The sequence below is a fragment of the Carcharhinus amblyrhynchos genome, unplaced genomic scaffold (assembly GCF_965287045.1).
Source record: "Carcharhinus amblyrhynchos unplaced genomic scaffold, sCarAmb.v2.hapA scaffold_52, whole genome shotgun sequence".
In the NCBI taxonomy this organism is placed as follows: domain Eukaryota; kingdom Metazoa; phylum Chordata; class Chondrichthyes; order Carcharhiniformes; family Carcharhinidae; genus Carcharhinus; species Carcharhinus amblyrhynchos.
Window position 1 is genome coordinate 1,328,476 of NW_027649793.1, and position 23,934 is coordinate 1,352,409.

The following is a 23,934-nucleotide window of genomic DNA, read 5'->3' on the forward strand; positions in this document are numbered from 1 at the left end:
ATCTGCCATTTCCTTGCTTTGCATTATTAATTCTCTGAAGAAGATTCAAATGGACTCAAAACATTAACTCTGTTTTTCTCTCTGCAAATGCTGCCAGACCTGCTGAGCTTTTCCAGCCCTTCTTTTGTTTGTATCAATTCTCCAGACTGATTTTTATGGGGCCAAAGCTCACTTTTTAACTAGTTTCTTTTAAAATAATTTAAAGGGTTCAGCTTTTCGAGCTTGTGTGGGCACGTTGGGTTACTGAGCAGTTGTGGGAATATTGGCCACGACTTCTGAGTTATCTCTGCTAATCTAATTCTGATGTGTTCAGCATCCCCAGGTTTAATTGCTCCATCATTGGTGGCTTTCATCTCCGCCAGGCTCTAATCTCTGGAATACTCTCCTTAAATCTCTGCTTCACTCGTTCACTTTACCTCTTTAAGATTTTTCTTAAAGTTTCTCTTTTTGTCCTGCCTTTTGGTCTATGCTAATCAGCATTCTGTGGCTCAGAGACGTGTTTAGAACCATAGAAAATTACAGCTCAGAAACAGGCCTTTTGGCCCTTCTTGTCTGTGCTGAACCATTTTTTGCCTAGTCCCACTGACCTGCACTTGGACCATATCCCTCCACACCCCTCTCATCCATGAACCTGTCCAAGTTTTTCTTAAATGTTAAAAGTGACCCCACATTTACCACTTTATTGGTCGACCCATGTTGGACGAGGTGGGCTCGAGGAGGAGTTCTTGGAATGCTGCCGGGATAATTTCCTTGAACAGTGTGTGTTGGAGCCGACGAGGGAGCGAGCTATCTTGGATCTGGTGCTATGTAATGAGGCGGGTAGAATTAGGGACCTTGCGGTGAAGGATCCTCTTGGAGAGAGTGATCATTGCATGGTGGAGTTTCTGTTGCAGATGGAGGAGGAGAAAGTGGGTTCCCGGACATGCGTCCTTTGTTTGAATAGAGGGGAGTATGGTAGGATGAGAGAAGAATTGGCGAATGTGGACTGGGGGAGCGCGTTGGAAGGCAGGTCTGCTGAGGAGCAGTGGAGGATCTTTAAGGAGATCTTTCTTGGTGCTCAGCAGAAATTTATTCCGATGGTCAAAAAGGACAGTAGGAGGAGAGGTAATAAGCCGTGGATAACGAAGGAGGTGAAGGAAAGTGTTAAATTAAAAGCGGAGGAATTTAGAGTAGCTAAGAGCAGTGGGCGAGAAGAGGATTGGGAAAGGTTTAAATGTCAACAAAGATTGACAAAGAAGTTGATAAAGGAGGGTAGGAGAAGCTATGAAGCTGGGCTAGCACTTAATATAAAAAAGGATAGCAAGAGTTTTTATAAATATATAAAAAGGAAGAGGCTGGCTAGGGTGAACGTTGGTCCTTTAGAAGATGAGAAAGGGGAGCTGGTGGTAGGGGATGGGGAAATGGCTAAGGTCTTGAATAACTTTTTTGTTTCTGTCTTCACGGAGGAGGACGTGAATAATTTGCCGGGTGTTAGCGATGGAAAGGTGGTAGGACTGGAGGGTCTTAATGACATTACTGTTACTAGAGAGGTGGTGCTCGACAGACTGGAGGGGCTGATTGTGGACAAGTCGCCAGGACCGGATGGAATGCATCCGAGGGTTCTGAAAGAAATGGCGGAGGTTATAGTGGATGCCTTGGTGGTTATTTTCCAGACGTCGCTGGATTCCGGGGAAGTGCCGGAAGATTGGAAAACGGCTAATGTTACGCCGTTGTTTAAGAAGGGTGCCAGGCAAAAGGCGGGGAATTATAGGCCGGTTAGTTTAACGTCTGTGGTAGGTAAAATGTTAGAATCCGTCATTAAGGAGGAAATTGCGAGGCATCTTGAAGGGAATTGCTTGATAGGGCAGACGCAACACGGTTTCATTAAAGGGAAGTCGTGTCTGACAAATTTACTGGAGTTCTGTGAGGATGTGTCTAGGGCAGTGGATAGAGGAGAGCCGGTGGATGTGGTCTTTCTGGATTTTCAGAAGGCGTTTGACAAGGTACCTCACAAGAGGTTATTGCAGAAGGTCAGGGGACATGGAGTTGGGGGTAGGGTGTTAGCGTGGATAGAGGATTGGTTGTCAAATAGGAGGCAGAGAGTGGGGGTCAATGGGTGCTATTCGGATTGGCGGTTGGTGACTAGTGGGGTGCCCCAGGGGTCGGTGCTGGGGCCTCAGCTATTTACCATTTATATAGATGATCTGGAGGAGGGAACCGAGTGCAGGGTGTCGAAATTTGCTGATGACACCAAGATTGGGGGAACAGCAAATTGTGCGGAGGGTGTGGAGAGTCTGCAGAAGGATCTAGATAGGCTGGGCGAATGGGCCAGGAAATGGCAAATGGAATTTAATGTTGGCAAGTGTGAGGTGGTCCACTTTGGTAGGAATAATGGTAGGAAGGACTATTACTTACGAGGCGAAAAACTGCAGCAGGCGACGGTGCAGAGGGACCTCGGGGTCCTTGTGCATGAGTCGCAAAAACCCAGCTTGCAGGTGCAGCAGGTGGTCAGGAAGGCGAATGGGATGCTGGCCTTCATAGCGAGGGGGATTGAATATAAAAGTAGGGAGGTCTTGCTGCAGCTGTATAGGGCATTGGTGAGGCCGCAGCTAAAGTACTGTGTGCAGTTTTGGGCGCCGCACCTGCGCAAGGATATTTTGGCCCTGGAGGGAGTGCAGAGGAGGTTTACTAGGCTGATACCGGAGTTGAGGGGATTGAGCTATGAGGAGAGGCTGAATAAACTAGGCTTGTACTCGTTAGAGTTTAGAAGAATGAGGGGAGATCTCATTGAGACGTATAAGATGATGAATGGGATGGATAGGATAGAGGTGGAGAGACTCTTCCCGCTCAAAAAAGACAGTAGGACTAGGGGGCACAGCCTCAAGATAAAGGGGGGGCGGTTTAGAACGGAGTTGAGGAGGAACTTCTTCACTCAAAGGGTGGTGAATCTCTGGAATTCTCTGCCCGTTGAAGTGGTGGAGGCTGCCTCGCTAAATATTTTTAAGAAGCGGGTTGATGGGTTCTTGATAAGAGAGGGGATTAAGGGTTATGGGGAGAGGGCGGGAAAGTGGAACTGAGCCACGACAGATCAGCCATGATCTTATTGAATGGCGGGGCAGGCTCGAAGGGCTAGATGGCCTACTCCTGCTCCTATTTCTTATGTTCTTATGTTTATCCGGCAGCTCATTCCACCCTCCCACCACTCTGCGTGAAGTAGCCCCCCCCCCCCAATATTCTGTTTAAACTTTTCTCCTTCCACCCTTAACCCATGCCCTCTGTTTTTTTTCTCCCCTAGCCTCAGTGGAAAAAGCCTGTTTGCATTCACTCTATCTATACCCATCAAAATCGAATACACCTCAATCAAATCTGCCCTCATTCTTCTACGCTCCAGGAAATAAAGTCCTAACCTATTCAATCTCTCTCTGTAACTCAGCCTCTCAAGTCCCAGCAACACCCTCGTGAACCTTCTCTGCACTCTTTCAACCTAATTTACATCCTTCCTGTAACTAGGTGAAAAAACTGTACACAATACTCTAAATTCAGCCTCACCAATGCCTTATATGACCTTACCATAACACTCCAACTTTTATACTCGATACTCCGATTTAAAAAGGCCAATATACCAAAAGCATTCTTTACGACTCTAATCACCTGTGACGTCACTTTTAGGGAATTCTGTACCTGTACTCCCAGATCCCTCTGTCCAACTGCACTCTTCAGAATCCTACCATTTACCCTGTACATTCTACTTTGGTTTGTCCTTCTAAAATGCAATACCTCACACTTGTCTGCGTTAAATTCCATTTGCCATTTTTCAGCCCATTTTTCTAGTTGGTCCAAGTCCCTCCGCCAGCTTTGAAAACCTTCCTCACTATCCACTACACCTCCAATCTTTGTATCACAGCAAATTTGCTGATCCAATTAACCACATTATCATCCAGATCATTGACATAGATGACAAACAACATGGACCCAACACCGATCCCTGCGGCACATCACTCGTGATGTGGAGATGCCGGCATTGGACTGGGGTAAACAGAGAAGCAATCCTCTACAACCACTCTCTGGCTTCTTCCATTGAGCCAGTGTCTAATCCAATTTACTACCTCCCCATCTATACCTAGCGACTGAACCTTCCTAACTAACCTCCCATGAGGGACCTTATCAAAGGCCTTGCTGAAATCCAGGTAGACAACATCCACCACCTTCCCTTCATCCACTTTCCTTAAGTTCAGGACCCTAATCTCAAACTTAACTGTGCCACTCTCCATCTTAATGAAGAATTCCACCATATTATAGTGACTCTTTCCCAAAGGATCTTGCACTACAAGGTTGGTAATGAATCCTCTATCATTATACAATACCCAGTCTCGGATGGCTTGCTCTCTATTTGGTTCCTCAACATATTGGTCGAGAAAACCATCCCTCATGTATTCTGGAAATCCCCCTCCATTATATTGCTACCAATTTCGTGAGACCAATCAATATGCAGACTGATGAAACTTATAATAACTTATTGCACACATCTCTAATTTCCTGCTTCATGCCATCCCCAACCTCACTACTACCTTGGCCTGTCCACAATTCCCACTAATTTTTTTTGTCCTTTGGTTTTTCACAGCTCTACCCACACAGAATCCACATTGTCCAGGCTAATGTCCTTCCTTACCATTGTGTTAATCTCCTCTTTAACCAACAATGCTACCCCTCCCTGCTTTCCTTTCCATCTATCTTTCCTGAATAATGAATACTTCTGGATGTTGAGTTCCCATCCTTGGCCACCCTAGAGCCAGGTCTCCATGATCCCAATTACATCATATCCGTTAATAACTGTTTGCACAGTTTTAATTGATAATGCTCCTGTGATGCACCTTGGGACATTTTCTTACATAAATGTATTATGTAAACATAAGTTGTTCCATCCTTGGGAGTGTCCTGTCCCATCAGCATGACAGACCCAGCAGAGGTGGCGGAATAGTAGTATACAGTCTGGAGGGAGTTGCCCTATGAGAGTCCTCAACATCAACTCTGAACCTCATGAAGTCTCACAGCACCAGGTCAAAACTTTTTTTTGCTTTATTCTGTCATGGTATGTGGTATCACTGGCTGGGCCTCCCTAATTGCCCTAGAACTGAATGGCTTGCAGGGCCATTTTCAGAGGGAGTTAAGAGTCAACCACATTTCTGTGGGTCTGGAGTCACAGGTAGGCCAGACCAGGTAAGGACAGCAGATTTCCTTCCCTAAAGGACACTAGTGAATCAGATGGGTTTTTACAACATCCAATGATAGTTTCATTGCCATTGCTGAGACAAGCTTTATATTTCCAGACTTTATTAATTAAATTTAAATTTCACCAGGTGCCATTCCTTCACTGTCGCTGAAACAAAATCTTGGAACTTGCTCCCTAACAGCATTGTGGGTGTATCTACACCACATGGACTGCAGCGGTTCAAGAATGTTGCACACCAGCAACTTCTCAAGAGTAACTCGGGATGGGCAATAAATGCAGGCTTAGCCAGCGACACCCACACCCTATAAATGAATAATCAAAAAGTTTTTTTTAAAGGAATCGTTATCAAAATTGAAGAGCACACAGAGAAGTTATTTCTTCTGCAATAAACAGCTGAACTGGAATATTAAACTGAAAATAAATCGGCTGAATGGCTCACTGAAAATAGTCTGCTCAGAATATCAGTAATAGAAGTGAATTTACTCCTTTTATGCCTGGAAATTGCTTCTCAGCCAGTGTTTCCACCTGAAATTACTTACATCTTCTGTAGATTCTAAACATTGTTCATTAGACACAGAGAAAATCACAACCTGATCCATTCTCCAGTACAAATCATTCAACAGCTTTATGTTCCTGAAACCACAGGGATCCACTTCATGATTCTTTTCTTTTACTCATGAAATAGCCTCTAAAATTAAGAAAAAAGAAAGATTAAAACAATCTGTGACCTTCTTCCCAGCTTCCTCAATCATTGTACCACTCTACCCTGGGTACGTGTAATAACTTCAAAGGTGACTCATTGTGTTTTCAAATTATGAAGGATTTTTTTATCAACAATTTTTATATGTGTACAAACAATAGTCCACAGAACTGCAATACACCTCTACTGTCTTCTCCCTGGCTGCAACTGATGTTCCTCCCTGATCCTTGCATCTAATTGACTCAGCTTCCCGCACTGCCTGTCCATAGGGTCCAGCCTGATCACATGGTCCTCAGCGATTGCCCCTTTGAAGGGGCCACGCTACCACAATGCAAGTCTGTTGTTCCTGGTCAGAATGCATTTACCATCTAAATTTGTTTTCTTTTTCCTGTTCATCATGGGACATGAACATGGCTGGCTCGGCCAGCATTTATTGTCCCTAATTGCCTTTGAGAAAGTGGTGGTGAACCAGTAAAATGTGTAAAGAATACAAGAGGGAGTCATTATAGTTTCTTTGTAAGGTTCTGTCCTTTTTTGATTGTTATTCTGAATTTATTTTCCAGAGTCATGATTTTTGGATGAATTAATAGCACAGAGATGAAATTTTATTTGTTTCCTTCAGAGATTAAATCTGTTCCTTCAGTCAGTGTGTTGACATTATTTGAAATGTTGTGTTTTACAGAGAGATTCCATGTTCTTGTGCCAGACGATGCCGCCATAGTCACTGTCGGTGATGATGTTGTATTAGACTGCCAACTGGTACCAGATATATCTCTGAATAACGTGGAGATTCGATGGTTTACATTGGACCCTGCTTCCCCAGTTCATTTATACACTGGCGGACAGGATCGACCTGATTTGCAGGACAAAGCTTATCGAGGGAGAACAGAACTTTTTAAAGATGAGTTTCCCCGCGGAAATGCCTCTCTCAAACTGAAGAAGATAAAAACATCAGATGAAGGGAGTTACACGTGTCTCATTGATTCCAAAACATACAATGATGAAGCAGTGTTGAATCTGAAAGTTGAAGGTTTGTCCATCTTGTTGTAAATTACTAATGAGTAAATGATGAGTATGAGGCACAATAGTCAAGTTTCAGCATTGTTTTTAGGGTACAGGGGTAAACAGGAAAGTCAAGTTGAGGGCACAATCAGGCCAGCTATGATGTCAACAAATAGCAGAGGAAGCTTGAGGGGCCAAATGGTCTACTCCAGCTCCTGATCCATGTGTTCCTGTGTTTGTATTTTTAAAACCATGAACGACAATTAGAAAGCTCCATGTTATTGGAAAATGAAAGCCACAAACAAATTTAATGGAAAGTTCAAGATTTTAGCAAATAATTTAAACTGCTGTCATTAGCTCAGACTGGAAATCCCTGTTCCCTTAAAATGCGACTTTACCTCCTACTGTACAGACAATTAACAGAGAAAAGAGCAAAGTATAATTGGACAAGACTGAACTAGTATTCTGTTTGCAATTTGACGCAGTCAGCATTACTCAGGCTGAGGCAGTCAGTGCAGACACCAATTCTGCTTGGCTGTGCAGATATTAATCTAAATGTATAACAACACCAAAGGTGCAAGACTCCAGCGTTCAGACAACACACATGCTAACATTCCTGAGTTCAGAGTGCAGACTATGAATGATCCCAAGTCCAGAAAGCATATGGTTAACAGTTACCTTCCAGGGATCGTTCTGCACTGACTCTCTAGTTCAATTCACCCAACACAATATGTTAACGCTTCTGAGCTCAGACAGTATGAAATCCATGCAGCAATTAACTTTTAGCCCCTTGTGACCCCGCCCCATGATTATCATAATGTTACCTTTTGTCCTTGTGCTGGGAAAACTGCCATCAGATGCCTTATCACATGTTGATAAGGGGAACATTATTGGGTTAGCTGAATATTAGAATATCCACTCTATGTCACTCATTACTTTGTTCACTTAATTTAGTTGCAGGTTCAGTTTTAACTTTAATGGAATCAGAATTCATTGGCATTTCCAAGGCATCTTTTTCTAGATAGTGCAACATTTCAGTGGAAAAGATATTGCTTTTTCTATCAACAAATTACTGGTGTGAACTTTGAAGAGGTGAGGTCTGCAATCCCATTTCTACTTGATTTAGAACCTGTGAAAAAAAAGCCTTCAAGACATATGTAGAGTCTGATTCTCCAATCTCACCCGTCGCTGGGATTCTCCAGTCCCGCTGCTGTAAATGGAGATTCGGCTGAGCGCCAAATTCTGCACTCTTACTGACAGCAGCGGCCATGTGTGGATGGCCTAAGAATCCCGGTCATGGGCTACTTTCCCAGAACAATATCCTGGATAAAGTGTAACACACCATTGGCATTTCACTGGGACAACTAGAAAATTGGCCAGGAATGTTCTGTCTTTGAAAAACAGAACAAATTAAACCCAACCACTCATTACCCCATCAGCTCACTTCTAATCATCGGTAACCTGATGAAAGGAGTTGTCAGAATGAATTCCACAGTCATTAATGTGAGGCAATATTCAGCCAAGTATGACACTGAAGAGTCGAAGTAAAATGGAGGTACATGAGATCATGTAAATAGCCTCCTGTGGTTAGTCATATCTAGCGAGGGTTGGGAGTTTTGAGAGATGGTAAATGGTAAAGATTGACAGAAAAAATGGAATTGTCAGTGACAGAGGGAATGAGGAGAGCCGCAGATGAAGTGGACAAGAGTTAAGGCCAGAGAATGTTAGTTTGATAGGACAGCAGCAAGCTAAAATATTCCATCTCACGAGACATTTCTATTATGTAATTAGATCAGAGCAGGCCTGAGTGGTTGAATACCTCCTCCTAGTTCCTGTCTATCTTGGGGAGGTATTGGAGACTTGTTCTGTGTTGGTGAAGAATGTTCGGCCCCAGTCTATCAGAGGCCCTTTTGCTGTACAGTCTTAGTGCTCTCTTTATGTGTTTGATGGTATCAAAACAGAAAGCTACAAATGAAATGGAAATAAATTCAATAAACAGGAACTGTTGATAGCACTGCAGCAGTTGTTGATGAAGAGATTGAATGAGGACAAGATGAAGGAACTCAGTATGATTGAGACTGCTGGAAACAGGAAAATTAGTTTGATTCACATTCATAGACCACTCCTGTCTGCAGGAGAGTTTAACACATTATCAACCAATGTGACATTGTCTATTTTAGTCAATCATCAAAGTTAACATTACCCCACTAATTGGGTGAGTGAATGTAGACATTGCTAGTTCTACAATAATCATTAAAAGACTAAACTAATTATAGATTGTTGAAATTAAACATTTAACAATTTAAAATGAGGAATTGTTTGAATGCAGGTGTTGGACATCGGCCTTGGATTCACCTGGAGGAAAACAACAAAGATGGACTTCGTATTGTGTGTGAATCAGATGGATGGTATCCTGAGCCAATGATACGCTGGGAGGATGGGAATGGACAAGATGTGACAGCACAGTCTAAATGGGAATTCCTAAAGGACTCCAGAGGCCTTATTACTGTCCAGAGTTATATTGATGTCGGAAGTAGTTCTGTAAACAGATTTTCATGTTTCATACAAAACCAGTTATTGAAGAAATGGAGAGAGGCCCACGTCCAGATATCAGGTGGGTGCGAAATAAGTCAACACCTTGTTAAAATAAATATTTCCTCATTGTATTTCTCTTGAAGGCACTAACTCAGACAGGGTGAGTTGGCTGTTGTGATAATGGACACATTGATAGTTATTGAAAGTCCTGTAGATTCTGGAATGGTTCCTGAAGACTGGAAGGAAGCAAATTTAAGAAAGGAGGGAAAAGAATTACAGATCTCTGAGCCTGATATCAGTGGGAGAGAACAGGGATGTAGTGTCAAATATTGCGGTGTGGAAGGTCCAGGTAAAAGGGCAGAATTATCCCTCCCTGCGGGTTTCGTGGCAGGTGGGATCAGAGAATGCAGTGGAAGCCAAAACATTGGAATCCTGCCGGTGTGAAAGCTGTTTGCAATTCTCCCATTAGTGGGTTAATGGAGAGTTGGTTTTCCTGCTAACCAGTGATGTGAATGCTATTTGCACTCAATATCACCTCACAAATGTTGATCAGATCTGCTGCTTGATGGAATCATGTGTTGCCATCCAATCTTGCGTCATGCCAGTGGCAAATCACACAGGTCTGAATCACGTTTCAAAAATGGTGGCAAACCTCACGTTGTTCATGACTTCCAGATGAGTTTTATTCATTCACGGGCTGCAAGCATTGCTGGCTGGTCCAGCATTTATTGCCCATCCCTAATTGCCCTTCATTTCAGAGAGTATTTAAGAGTTAACAACATTGCTGTGGGTCTGGAGTGACATGTAGGCCAGACCGGGTAAGGACGGCAGATTTCTCTCCTTTAAAACATTTCAGAGTGCTACATTCAGAGCCTACCTGTCAGCGTGCTGTGCTGGTTTTGCTGCAATACTAATGGAATGCCAGACTGCAGGGGTTGTCGAGTTGGTCTGCTCCTGGTGGGTGTCTTAGTAAGAACGCATTGTGCAGCAGTACTCAGCCTGGGCTGAACATTTAGCATTCAGATCGGGACACACAGAGGGGCAAAGGGACAGGAAAGTAGTCAAATGAGTTGAGAAAGGGAGGGGGAAACACGGGGCAAAGCCATTCTATAAATACTAATGTAGTTACAAAGGTGCAGTTTTACAGCGTTTGCATACCCGTGACCCAAAAATGATTTGAATATTTATTTTCCTAACCCTACCGCTATGTCTGGGTTCAGCTCCAACATCTGCAGCAGAGTTGGAGGCAGCCTGCTGACTGCTATGTCCTGACGTCTGTGATTACCTTGGCAGATGTCCTCTGGAGACCCGACGTCTGTCTTGATAAGGGTCTCTTGTTCAGGGGCAGATGCCCCCTTTGTGGCCCAAGCAGCTGGAGTGGATGTGGTGTCAGGCAGAGGGGATTTTGAGCTAATGTACACCAATTCAACATCCAGCCCCACCAGGGAACAGGCGTCACAGCTGTCTGCACCCAGCACCAGCGCAGATGCTCACACCTTGGAGAGATCAGTAAATAAGCAAATTTCTGAATGATTCATTGGTGAGCACCTTGAAGCTGAAGATCCACAGCAGGCAGAGGCAGGGACGTCTCAGGGAATCGTGACTTAGAGGGATGCCGGATTCTCAGATTCTGCTGAGACCTTTGCCGATGATGTGCCCCTGGGCCCGGTCATCCCACAGCTGCTGTAGCTTCAAAGGTAAATCGCGAATGCCAGGGAGGGGTCGTAGTATCCATTCTCAGAGTGCAAGGCTGATTGGAGGAGTCCTGTCACCATCAGTCTGAGGAGATGGTGCAGTCACTTCAGTGCACCGAGGCCAACACTGCAAGGATGGCATCCATGGTGGAGACCTTGGTGCAGGACATGCATTCCATGGCAGGAGGTGTCCACAACACTTAATTAATTAATCACTTTTGATTAAAGTGATGGAACATAAGTTTGGCTAAACATGCTGAAATGATAATGAGGTTGATTAGAGGAACTATCATTATCAGTATTGTGGTGGAAAGTTGAATCCCCCACTATCAACATCCCAGGGGTTACCATTAACCAGAAACTAAACTGGACTCACCATATAAGTACTGTGACTACCAGAGCAGATCAGAGGCTGGACTTTCAGTGGTGAGTAACTCACCACCTGACTTCCCAAAGCTTCCACCATCTACAAGGCACAAGTCAGGAATGTGATGGAATACTCTCCACTTGCCTGGATGGGTGCAGCTCCAACAACACTCAAGAAGCTCAATGAAATCCAGGACAGAGCAGCCCCGCTTGATTCATACTTCATCAACTGCCTCAAACATTCACTTTCTCTATCATTGGCAGATAGTAGCAGCTGTGTGTACCAGCTACAAGATGCACTGTATCAGATGACTACAGCGGTTCAAGAAAGTGGCTCATCACCATCTTCTCAACAGCAATTGGTGATGAGCAACAAATATTGGCTTTGTAACTAACATCTACATTCCATGAAAAAACAACAAAATACTGATTTTGTGTTTTTATTTTTACCTCAGATGAATTCTTCCCTAAAATCAACATCTGGCTGGTAATTTTCTGGGTGTTTGCAGGCCTTGTGATTATGGCTATTTCTGCTGATATACTTGTCCACAGAAAAGAATACAGAAAGATTCAAGGTAGGAGCACAAATAATCGTTCAATCTTAAATAATTTTCAATAGGCCAATGAAACATTAAATGTGGTTCTAACTGAGAATGAATTATGTCGATAAATTGCAATTGAATTATAATTATAGGATATTTTCACCATCTGAAAATCAATCAGCAATTGAAAAAATCCAATCAAAGAGTGGAAAATTGTGTGTTCAGGTATTTCTTAGTCAATGTACTGCTAATCCAATGAAGGAAGAAGCATGACTTGACCTGGGTTAGAATGGGAAGAAGAACTAGACATGAGAGCTGCCGGCATTACTAACATTTATTATAATTAAAGTAGAACACTATATAACTGGAACCCTGAAATAAAAATAAAGTGTTGGAAAAACTCAACTGAGTTCCGAAGAACTCATATTGGTTTTGAAACATTAACTCTGGTCATCTCTCCACAGATGCTGTCAGACCTGCTGAGTTTTTCCAGCATGTTAATCAGAATTTATTTTTCATGCTGGTTGCCATGAAAAGGAAGTGGTGAGATGCCTTCAGTGTGGTATAGGTACAGCCCATTGTGTTTTTATAGCAGTTTGATACACCTGAGTGGCTTGCTGGGCCTTTTCAGAGGAAGTAAAGAGTCAAATATTTAACTGTGGATATAGAGGATTTCCTGTCCTGCAGGATAATCTGTACTGACCTTATTATTACCAATGAGATTAGCTTTTTATTCCAGATTAATTGAAATTAAATTCCCCCTGCTGCCGTGGTGGAACTTGAACTCATGTCTCTGGAGCATTAGTCAAGATCTCTGGGTGACTCAGACAGTCCTGTAACATTACCACTTATCTCCCTCGATATGGAGGAACATTAGAAAAACATTTGAGTGTGAATTTGGGTTTAGTATCAGAATAGAAAAATAAATGTTGAGAACAGGAATCCTTGACTGATAATTGTGATTTGTTTTGATACAAAAGGGACTTTGTCCAGATTGAAAAAGAGAAAAATTATCAATGTGAATTTTTGCTCTGCAATTCCATAGAATCCCAATAGAGGCCACTCGATCCATCGAGTCTGCACTGACTCTCCGACAAAGCATCCCACCCAGGCCCATTCCCCTGCCCTATCCCCGTAATCCCACATATTTACTATGACTAATCCACCTAACCTACACATTTTTGGATCCAAAGGGGCAATTTAGCATGGCCAATCCACCTGAACTGCACATCTTTTTTGGAGTGTGGGAGGAAACCAGAGCACCCAGATGGAACCCACGCAGACACTGGGAGAAGGTGCAAACTGCACATGAGGCTGGAATTGAATCTGGGCCCTTGGCACTGTGAGGCAGCAATGCTAACCGCTCTGCCATCATGCTGCCGGTAACAGTTTCAGGGTCACCATTACTGAGAATACCTTTCAATTCCAAATATATTAACAGAATTTAAATTCCAGCAGCTGCTATGGTTGGTTGTGAACCAATGTTTTCACAGTGTTAGCCTGAACCTTTGGATTATTCAAATGTAAAATCACCGCAGTCCTAGATGATCATAGACTGCTGTCCCATTTGAGGGGGACTGGTGGTGATTTAACCTGAGGGGTTCACCGCACCTCAGGCAAGGGGCAAGGTTTAGAAAGTGGGGTCTTCATGAATAATCTCAGCTGGCATGGGAATTGAACCCACGATGTTGGCATCACCCTGCATCACGAGTCCGGTGACATTCCCACTATACCGCTACCTGCTTACACCTTCTCTGTAATTTTGTTGCGAATTTGCTCCTCTATGTCTTTCCCACTAGTAGGTGCCCTATAAGTTACACCAGACAATGTAATTGGACCTCTTTTGTTCCTTACTGTTAGCCAAATAGATTTTGCTCTTGAGTCATCTGGGGTGTCCTCTCTTTCCAGCACGGCAATCTTTTCCTTGGTCACTACTGTCTCCTTTCCTTCTTTTTCTCCCTGAGCACATTGCCACCAGGAATATTTAGTTCCCAAAGCAAGGACATAGGATGCTGGAAAAACTCAGCACGTGCAGCAGCATCTATCAGGGGAGAAAGTAGAGTTAACATTTCGAGTCTCTGACTTCATCAAAACTGAAGGGAGGAAGAATGTAGAGTGAAAGACTTAGAGCTTTAAGAGATTGCAACAAAAAGTAGCAACTTAAAGAACAAAAGACAGATGGCCTGGTACGGGAGGGGGAAGGGAGGGAGGTGGATATCTGCCGAGGGTTTGCATTGAGGCAGTACCTGTGTGCGATAGTTTAAAAAAAAGGTTTAAATTGGAGGAGGAAGCTGACAACTAAAGCTGCAAACTCAGTATTTAGTCCTGAAGGCTGAACCATGCCCAACCTGAAAGGAGTGTTGGAGCCTCGAATGGTGAGGAGGGAGGAGGTAAAGCAGCTTCTGCAATTGCAAGGGAAGGTGCCTTGGGCAGAGGATGGGGAGTTGGATGTGATGGAGGAATGGACCAGGTTGGCATGGAGGGAACGGTCCCTGTAGAATGCTGACAAGGGGGATGAGGGGAAGATGTGTTTTGTGATGTTGGTGGCATTATGTTGGAACAAGCAAGCTCCAGCAACTTACGGATACCAACATCCCCCCTGGAAAAATCCTCTGACCTTCTTCTAATCCCAGCCCTTGCCCTCTGTCCACTATACCCTCTGACCTCCCCCTCTCTGATGATGAATGTTCAGTGCTCAGCAAAGAACTCCATTTCATCTCTTTACATTCTCTTCTCAATAAAGTTCAGGTTTGGCACAATGCTAAACTCTTCTGCCACCATTTCCAACTTCTTCCGGCAGGAGTCTTTCCCATGTTCAATTCACTGGCCTCCATTATTCTCCCTCTACCTGGACCTCACCCTTTGGCCTCCGATCTGCTCTTGATCTTTTGATTGAACACTGTCGTGCCACATTGACCATCTTAATTTCTCTGCCCCTCTCACCCCACCCCACCCCAACCTGTCTGTTGAACTTGCTGCACTCAGTTCCCTTAAGTTCAACCCTGACCTTATGGTCAAACATACTGACAAATGTGGTGCCATTATTATCTGGCATACTGGCCTCTACCTCACAGAGGCTGAGCATCAACTCTTAGATACCTCCTCCTATCCCCCCCAACCACAACCCCACCACCGAACATCAACCGTTGTTTCCAGGATTGTCACTGACCTCATTGCCTCTGGTGATCTTCCCTCCACAGCATCCCCCCTCATTGTCTTCCAACAGTGCAGAGCCCTCTTCTACCACCTTTCCAAAACCTGTAAGCAAGGCTCCTGGGTAAACCAGTGTATTAGCCTGATCCTGTCCATGGAACTCATTTCTTTTGATCTTGAGTCCATCTTCTCTCCCTTGTCTAGTTTCTCCCACCTACATTTATGATTCCTCTGATGCCCATATCAACAATTTCCAGTTCTCTGGCACTAACCACTTCTTCTTAACTCTGGATGTCCAAACCCTCCACACCTCCATCCCCGCCAAGAGGGTCTGAGGATTCTCCGCTTCTTCCTTGAGCTGAGGCCCAAACAATTTCCATCCACATCCACCAGCACTCTCCTCCAACTGGCTGAACTTGTTTCATCACTCAACAATTTCTCCTAGAACTTCACTCAATTCCTGCAAATTAAAGATGTGCCTATGGGTACCCAATGGACCCCAGTTATATCTGTGTTTTTGTGGGGTTTCTCAAACCTTGTTCTAGTCTTACTCAGACCTGCTCCTGCAACTCTTTCTCCATTACATTGATGACTGTATCGGTGCTGTTTCATGCTCTTTCCTGGACCTGGATAAATTTATAGATTTCCATCCTTTTCTCACCTTCACTTGATCCATCTCTGACACTTCCCTTCCTTGGCCTCTGTCTCCATTTCCAGCGATAGATTGACCACCAATATTCAATATAAATCCACTGATTCCCACAGCATCCTCGACAGCAGCCCCTCACACTCCACTCCCTGAAAGACTCCATCCCATTTTCCTCGTTTCTTTGCCTCTGTCACATTTGTTCTGATGATGTCACCTTCGAAAATGGTGTCTCTGACATTTCTGCTTTGATCCTTAACCAAGATTACAGTCATGTTGCAGCTGTAGAGAACTTTATTTGGGCCACATTTGGAATATTGTGTACAGTTCTGGTTGCCACATGACCAGAAGGATGTGGAGACTTTGGAGAGGTTACAGAAAAGGTTTGCCAGGATGTTACCTGGTTTAGAGGGTATTAGCTCTGAGAAGAGATTGGACAAAGTGATTTGTTTTCACTTGAACGTTCGAGGCTGAGGGGACGACCTGATAGAAGTTTACAAATTATGAGAGGCGTGGGTAGAATGGATAGTCAAAGTCTTTTTCCCAGGGTGGAAATGTCAGTTACTAGGGGACATAGGTTTAAGGTAAAGGTGTAAAGTTTAAAGGAGATGTGAGAGGCACGTTTTTACACAGAGGGTGGAATGCACTGCCAGAGGAAGTGGGAGAAGCAGATACAATAGCAATGTTTAAGAGGCATCTTGACAGGTACATGAATCGGCAGGGAATAGAGGGATACGGACTGGGTAGCGGCAAAAGATCTTTAGTTTAGAAAGGTTTTATGTGTCGGCATAGGCACGTGGGCTGAAGGGCCTGTTCCTGCACTATTCTTTGTCCTTTGTTCTCTCCCGATGTGGTTAACAGGGCACTCAACTAGATTTGACTCTTCCCACATCTCTGACCTCACCCCCTCCCCTCCCTCCCAGAACCATGATAGCATGGCCTATGCTGTCAAACTGGTAAGCAGGGCCTGAAAAAGCTGCAGCCAGGAAAAGGGGCTCCCTAATTTCCGATAGCACCCCTCCAGGTCACAGGGAACCCCCCCATCTGCACAAAGGGAACTCCCCCCTCACAGGGACCCTAAACCAATAAGCGGAATCCCTCCTCCCCCCGGCACTGTCCCCTGGAACCCTGGTTCACCCTCGTCAGTGAGGGAGAAATTCCAAATGTGAGGGGATGATAGGATTGGGAAACCCAATAGTTAAAATTTATTGAAATGAGGTTTCTGACCTTCCTGGGTGGGAATCTTGTTGTATCACCAGTGAGGGCAGGGAGAATCAGAAAACTAGTATGATTCCCGTTTTCCCAGTTTCAGGGGATTTTGCAATCATAGCGAACACGGATGCAAAATAGTGAAGGAGACGAGCTGGACAGGAGGTGAAGTGGCTGGCTTGGGCTTCTCTCAAAAGCTAAGAGGGTGTGATGGAGATTGCTGGGGCAGAGATGGGGAGATCCCTGGCAGATGGCGAGGGTGATTGACCAGGCTGCTGGCATTTCTTCTTCTCCATCTGGTCTATGAAAGCTCCTCCCTGTCTTCCTAAGGAGACAGAAGTCCAGGGACAATATCATCCTGTCCCTGAGCCACTGCTGCATTAAGCCCATGGCTAGCACATGGAAAGCAGGTCAAAAGAACATATAGAGGAAGCCGTACGTTCAAATGTCCGGTACATGATGGATATCATGGCAATCATAGGCTCCTCCATACCCCTTACAAAGCTGTGCACAATCTCTGGTATCATCACCTTCTGTTCCCCTAACCTCTGTTCAATGTCCAGCTGGTTTCTTATGGCCAGGACCAGCAACCTGTCTTCAGCATTGGCATCAGCAGTGGCCTGATCCCCAGCAGTCCTGAAAATCAGGAGACACATCCTCCCTCCGCCACGGGAAAGTATTTGTGCTGTGTTCACCAGATTGTGTTCCTGAACCTAAGTGTGATTGCCCCTTGCCCCCAACTTCCAATGCACCCCCCCGCTACTCCACAGTGTAGGTGTAACTGCTCTGATGGAGGTTGCTGAAGAAGGAGGTGATGGTTCATCCTCTGGGACACTGCGCAGAGGTGGAGCTTTCTGGCTCTGGGATGGTCTGTGGCCTTGACCTTTCATGGACATGACCTGTAGTGGAGAACAAACTAAACCATAACAAGAATCAACACAATATGAATGATTCACATTTCACTGTGTACCAGCACTAGGGTACATTAGCAGAAGGTTAGCAACATCTTCTCATCTTCCTCAAAATTCACCCTGTTATCTCCCTGGGAAATGAGCACAGCCCTGCATGATTCTTCTCCTGTGGTCACAGACCACGTATTGAGGGAATGAAAGCCCAGGTGATTCACAGTTGCTGCTGGTTGGTTACCGGGAACTCTAAAGTCCACATAATGACCCCGAGAGAAATGAGCAATGGCACCAAAGGCCACTGAACTCACTCACTGACTGTCATCATCAATGAGGAAGTGGATGAAGGTATTGGCACAATTGAAGAAGGTATGGGTTACCTCCTATTTCCTTGTGGCAGGCTAGAATATGCCATGAGTCACCTGTTGTGCCCTGGAAACCTCCACAGATGAAGAAGTTGAGTGAAGCAGTGATCTTGATGGACAGTGACCTGTGGTTCCACCAAATCCACATGACAGCAGGTCTTAGTGAAAAATTCCAAGGATCTCAGTGATGATTTCGTGGAACATCTCAGTTGTCTCTGGAATTCTCTCAGATATCTGCCGATAGTTTTTGTCTTAAGGACCCATCGACACGTTAGTACCTGTCTTTGAAAATGCCTTCCAGGGATGCCTGCATCCAGACCAGCCTCTCCCTCTGGTCTGTTGTTGGTGGTGTGGTCTCAGTTAGTGGCCGAGCTCTCTTCCTTTGTGTCTTCTCCTGCTCCCGAGGTTTCAGGAATAGAGGCTGATTGAGACCCATGGGTGTGGCACTCATTGCAAGATGTTTAGAGTCAGACACAGAGATGAGAACATGCTTGTCCGTGATTCCCATCCATTGAACTAATGAGCAGTAAGTTCCTTTAATTCTCAAATTGTTCACACCTAGAGATCCACCCACACAACACGAATCTTCCTCCACTTATATCTGCATTCCTTGATTGTGAAATCCTACAAAATGTGTGTGTGAGCTTTGATCATCGTCCTTGTAATTTCCACCCTCCTCCTGTCACCTTTGTGCTTTTCCCCATCTCCCTTGACCCACTCTACATTGCCACTTCCCTCTATGACCCTTGAAATTTGCCCCTTACCCTGGACCATATCACTTTTAATCTGGACCTACATTTGTAAAGATGCCCACTCCAACCCGAAACCATCTTGTCATCACCCTCAATCTTTCTGATCCTGTGCTCCTACAAAATCTTTGAATACCTGACCATGATATTGATTCTGTGCCGTATTGACCCTGATTTCTCCTTGTGACTATGTCGGTGCACTCTTCTACCCAACATCCACAATTGAACCCACAGAAACAGAATGTTAGCTGCACCAACCTGCCTGTTCGGTCCCTCAATCATCTCACCCTCCCTGTAACCACCCCAACCTCCTCTCAGTACCACCACACCCAGGATGTGAGGCCCTTCCCTTCTACACATCTCCCTGCACCTAAACTTCACCCTCTGTCCTTCCTTGTAGCCCTCTCCTACGTTGCCCTAAACCCAAGATCCAACATTTCAATACTCACCAGCTCAACTGCCCACTCAACCCCAGCCCCTAACCCCTTTCCAGTCCTGAATATCCGTACAGGCTGCAGTTCTCCTGCTCCCTTTCCTTCTGCACAGAGTTCAACTCGGAAATCCACTGACCTCAGACCCAGCCGCACAATGCTGACTGGTGCACACCATCTTTAAAACAAATACCAATCCAGTTCCACAAGGTTCTCAGGGAGGATTAGTTTAAAAATGTTTTGTACCAGTGAGTACTTGTGGTGTGCAGATGTATTAGAAACCTGCCACAGAATGTGTGAGAACCAACACATCACAAACATGCCCTCAGTCTCTGCACAAGTCACATTTCCCACTGTTGCAGGTTCCATAAAATCACTGCCATGCCCCCCACCAGAGCCCCTTCCTGCCAACAATCTTTCCTCCTTGTGTACTCCCTCCACCAACAACTTACTGTGACAGCTGGATATACCATCTACAAGATGCACTGCACCAACATCCCAAGGTTGCTATGACAGCACTTTCCAATCCTATGAACTCTGCCTTCTAGAAAGATAAGGGGAGCAGGAGTGTGGGGACACCATCACCTGCACATTTCCCACCAAGCCGCTCCCTTTCCTGAATTGGAAATGTATCTTCACTGTCACTGGGTCAAAATCCTGGAATTCCCTCTGGAACGGCATTGTGGGTGTACCTATACCTCAGGGACTGCAGCGGTTCAAGAAGGATCTAGAAAGAATAGGTAACAGGTGTTGACCTAGCCAGCAACACCCACATCCTGTGAAAGAATTATAAAAATGCTTGATTTGTACCTGTAATGTTTCCGCCTTGATGATCTGAATCATAGAACCCTACAGTGCAGAAAGAGACCCTTCAGCCCATCGAGTCTGCACCGACCACAATCCCATCCAGGCCCTACCCCCAGATCACTACATATTTTACCCACTAATCCCTCTAACCTATGCATCCCGGGACACTAAGGGGCAATTTTAACATGGCCAATCAACCTAACCCGCACATCTTTGGACTGTGGGAGGAAACCGGAGCACCCAGAAGAAACCCACACAGACACGAGGAGAATGTGTAAACTCCACACAGACAGTGACCCAAGCTGGGAATCGAACCCAGGTCCCTGGAGCTGTGAAGCAGCCGCACTGACCACTGTGCTACCGTGCCACAATCTGTAATTGCTCTTTTACTGCTTCCAGTTGGGAATTTGAAATAGCCACAGTTGGTGTTTTGGGGAGCAAGGTGGACACAGAGGGAAGTAGAGGGCAAGAAGGGTGTGAGCAGAGAGGGTTTCAGTGAATTGATCAGAGAGGGTCTGATTCGTGATTAACAATGTGAAAATAGCAAAGCTTCAGAACATATGTGTAAGTAAATAATGATGAATAGACAGGACTGCTAAAAATTCAAAATGATGTACATGCACTCTAAATATTATCCTATCACTGCCCATGTTTAATCTGAATGGTGCATTGGGCACTGTCATTAACTGAACAGAAAGTGAATGTTGCTGAGATACAGCCCATTGTATCAGCACTGGAACATTTTGTGAAAGATGAAGAAACCTTCTGATGGTGGAATTTTACTTTCCTGCGATGTTAATGGACTTGTGAAAAGCACATTGAATTTTATAGCCTCATCCCTGTCGCAATGAGTTGTAAAATTACACCCATCAATTGTAAATTCTGTCAAGTCTTAAACTTGAGTTTTATAATATTAAAATGTGATCATCTATTCATATGATCATTTATTCATTCTTATCTGTTTTAAGAGTTTAATTTTCTACTTAGGAAGCATATTGAGTTGTGTTCTGTTTGTAGACCCACACTAACACATTCCTATGTTCTTGCCTTTCAGAACTACAGTTGTTTTGTACTTTGGAAGGTAAGCTATTTAAAAACCATTTCAGTGACTGAATAATAAAATTCCAGTTTCACATTATGGGAATTGAGGAATGTTTAAGATAAAGCTCTATGCAGAGTTTTTATATCCCATTTGTATTTTCATGAAAAGTCTATGCCAATGATTTTGACTATTTTACATTCCTGTGAACCTTGCACCTTTTTATGTTAAAACTTCCTGCTGTAGTCCAACTAATACTGGGTGGTACAGTGGGATTACCTTTACCCTTTAGGATTGGGTGGTTCTGTGGGTTCAGTGTCTTTTCATGTTTGAATCTGGTTGCTGCATTGTGTGAAATATTGATAGATTTGGGAATGTAATATCTCAGAACCATCAACCTTTATTTGTTTTTTACCTCCATGCAAGTCCTCTCATGACCTTTCACCTTTGACTCTGGGTAGTTCAGAGGCTTAGATATTATCCTTTTCTGGTGTAATTAGTTAGACTCTGTCCTTTCTCATTAAAAGTGTTGTTGTCTTTCTGTAATTATTTTTTGCTGGAATGCACTTTGTTGAAAATATACTTCGGGTGAGGGGGCAGAATACTGAGTGAAACAGCATAATGTTCCAAATTAGTGAAACCTACACATTTATTTCATCATTATATCAGAAACTGCAATATGTTGTGCCAAATTTCTATTTATTTTGCTGTTTTCCCTTTCTCGCCACTCTTTTCTGCTAATTGTTTTTGAAGGAGTGTTAGAGAGAATTTACCGATTGGTTAATCTGTCAGAGACAACTGCACTTGATCAGGATGGGACCCTTCACTCAATTTTTTCTTCCACTCCAGATACCCATTCAAAAGTGGAAAAAAGAGGTCACACTGCACCACAATTTGACTCTTAATCCAGAATAGTTGTTATTACAAAGAACTCCTTTGTAATATGCCAGAAATGGGTGAAAGTGACAGCAGCATTCTGGTTTGGTTCAGCTGTCAGGTTTCAGTTCCTTGTTTGTACCTAGTAAGTGTATAAGAATTGTGGACTGATCACATGAGATGTAAATACTGTAAATCCTTCCCTATAATCTAGGTTGTATAGCGCACAGCAAGGCACAATGATCTGTGTGACGCTCTGGGAAGTGTACTGGAGTGAACTGCCAAATCTGTCCAGACATTGGAGTAGCATCTTTAGGATCCCTATGATACAGGCCGAAGGGCCTGTACTGCGCTGTAGTGTTCTATGTTCTATGATATGTTACACCAGTGCTCAGGAAGCAGCGTGAGCCTCATTCTACCTCGTCTCTGCAGAGGTCAGAGGCCACCGCATGGATGTCATCAGCCATGTTCTTTGGTATCTTTTGTCACTGAGAAACCAGCTTTGGATCCTGTGCGATCCCTTGAAGATATCCAGGGTCTCTGATCCACTCAAGATGTATTAGCCCTGGACGCTTCCTTGGTATGTGGTGCAAATCTGTTTGGATTTTCTCTGGGTGCTCTGGTTTTCTCCCGCAGTCCAAAAATGTGCAGGTCACGTAGATTGGCCATACTAAATTGTCCCTTAATGTCCAAAGATGTGTAGGTTAGTCGGATTAGCTATGGTAAATGTGTGGGGTTACAGGGATAGGGTGGAGGAGAATGCTGGATATAGACCATAGACCATAAGACATAGGAGCAGAATTAGGCCACTCGGCCCATTGTGTCTGCTCCACCATTCAATCATGGCTGATATTTTTCTCATCACTATTCTCCTGCCTTTTCCCCATAACCCTTGACCCCCTTATTAATCAAGAACCTATCGATCTCTGTGTGACCAGAACATTATACAGTTTCAGAAGTACATCCCTGCTCTTTTATTCTAGCCCTCTCGATGTGAATGCTAACATTGCATTTACCTTCCGAACTGTCGACTGAATCTGCACATTAACCTCAAGAGAATCTTGAACAATGACTCCCAAGTCGCTTTGTGTTTCTGATTTCCTAAGCATTTTCCCATTTAGAAAATAGTCTGTGCCTCCATTCCTCCTGCCAAAATGTGTACCCTCACACTTTTCCACATTGAATTCCATCTGTCAGTTCTTTGCCCATTCTCCTAACCTGTCCACGTCCCTCTGCAGCCACCCTGCTTCCTCAATACTACCTGTCCCTCTACATATCTTTGTATCATTTACAAAATTAGCACCAGTGCCTTCAGTTCTTTCCTCCAAATCATTAATATATATTGTGAAAAGTTGTGGTCCCAGCACTGACCCCTGAGGCACACCACTAGCCACAGGCTGCCATCCTGAAAAAATACTCCTTTATCCCCACTTACTGCCTTCTGCCAGTCAGCCAATCCTCTATCCATGCCAGGATCTTACCATTAACACCATGGATGCTTAACTTATTGAACAGTCTCCTATGTTGCACCTCGTCAAAGGCCTTCTGGAAATCTAAATAAATCATGTTAACAGAGGGGATGTCAGGGGTCAGTTTTTCACTCAGAGGGTGGTGAGTGAGTGGAATTGGCTGCCGTCGGTGGTGGTAGAGGCGAACTCGTGGGGTCTTTTAAGAGACTTCTGGATGAGTACATGGGATTTAATGGG

The 23,934-nt window shown here is 44.3% G+C and overlaps 1 protein-coding gene across 1 annotated transcript in view; it reads left to right on the top strand.

Moving 5' to 3' along the window:
- LOC145337550 (butyrophilin subfamily 1 member A1-like) overlaps positions 1-23,934 on the top strand; it is a 127,017-nt gene that overhangs the window by 22,576 nt on the left and 80,507 nt on the right. Inside the window, exons 4-7 of the mRNA XM_080182342.1 lie at positions 6,592-6,939; positions 9,241-9,525; positions 11,962-12,081; positions 21,368-21,394. Coding sequence (XP_080038468.1) covers positions 6,592-6,939; positions 9,241-9,525; positions 11,962-12,081; positions 21,368-21,394 — 780 coding nt within the window. The remainder of the gene's footprint in view (positions 1-6,591; positions 6,940-9,240; positions 9,526-11,961; positions 12,082-21,367; positions 21,395-23,934) is intronic.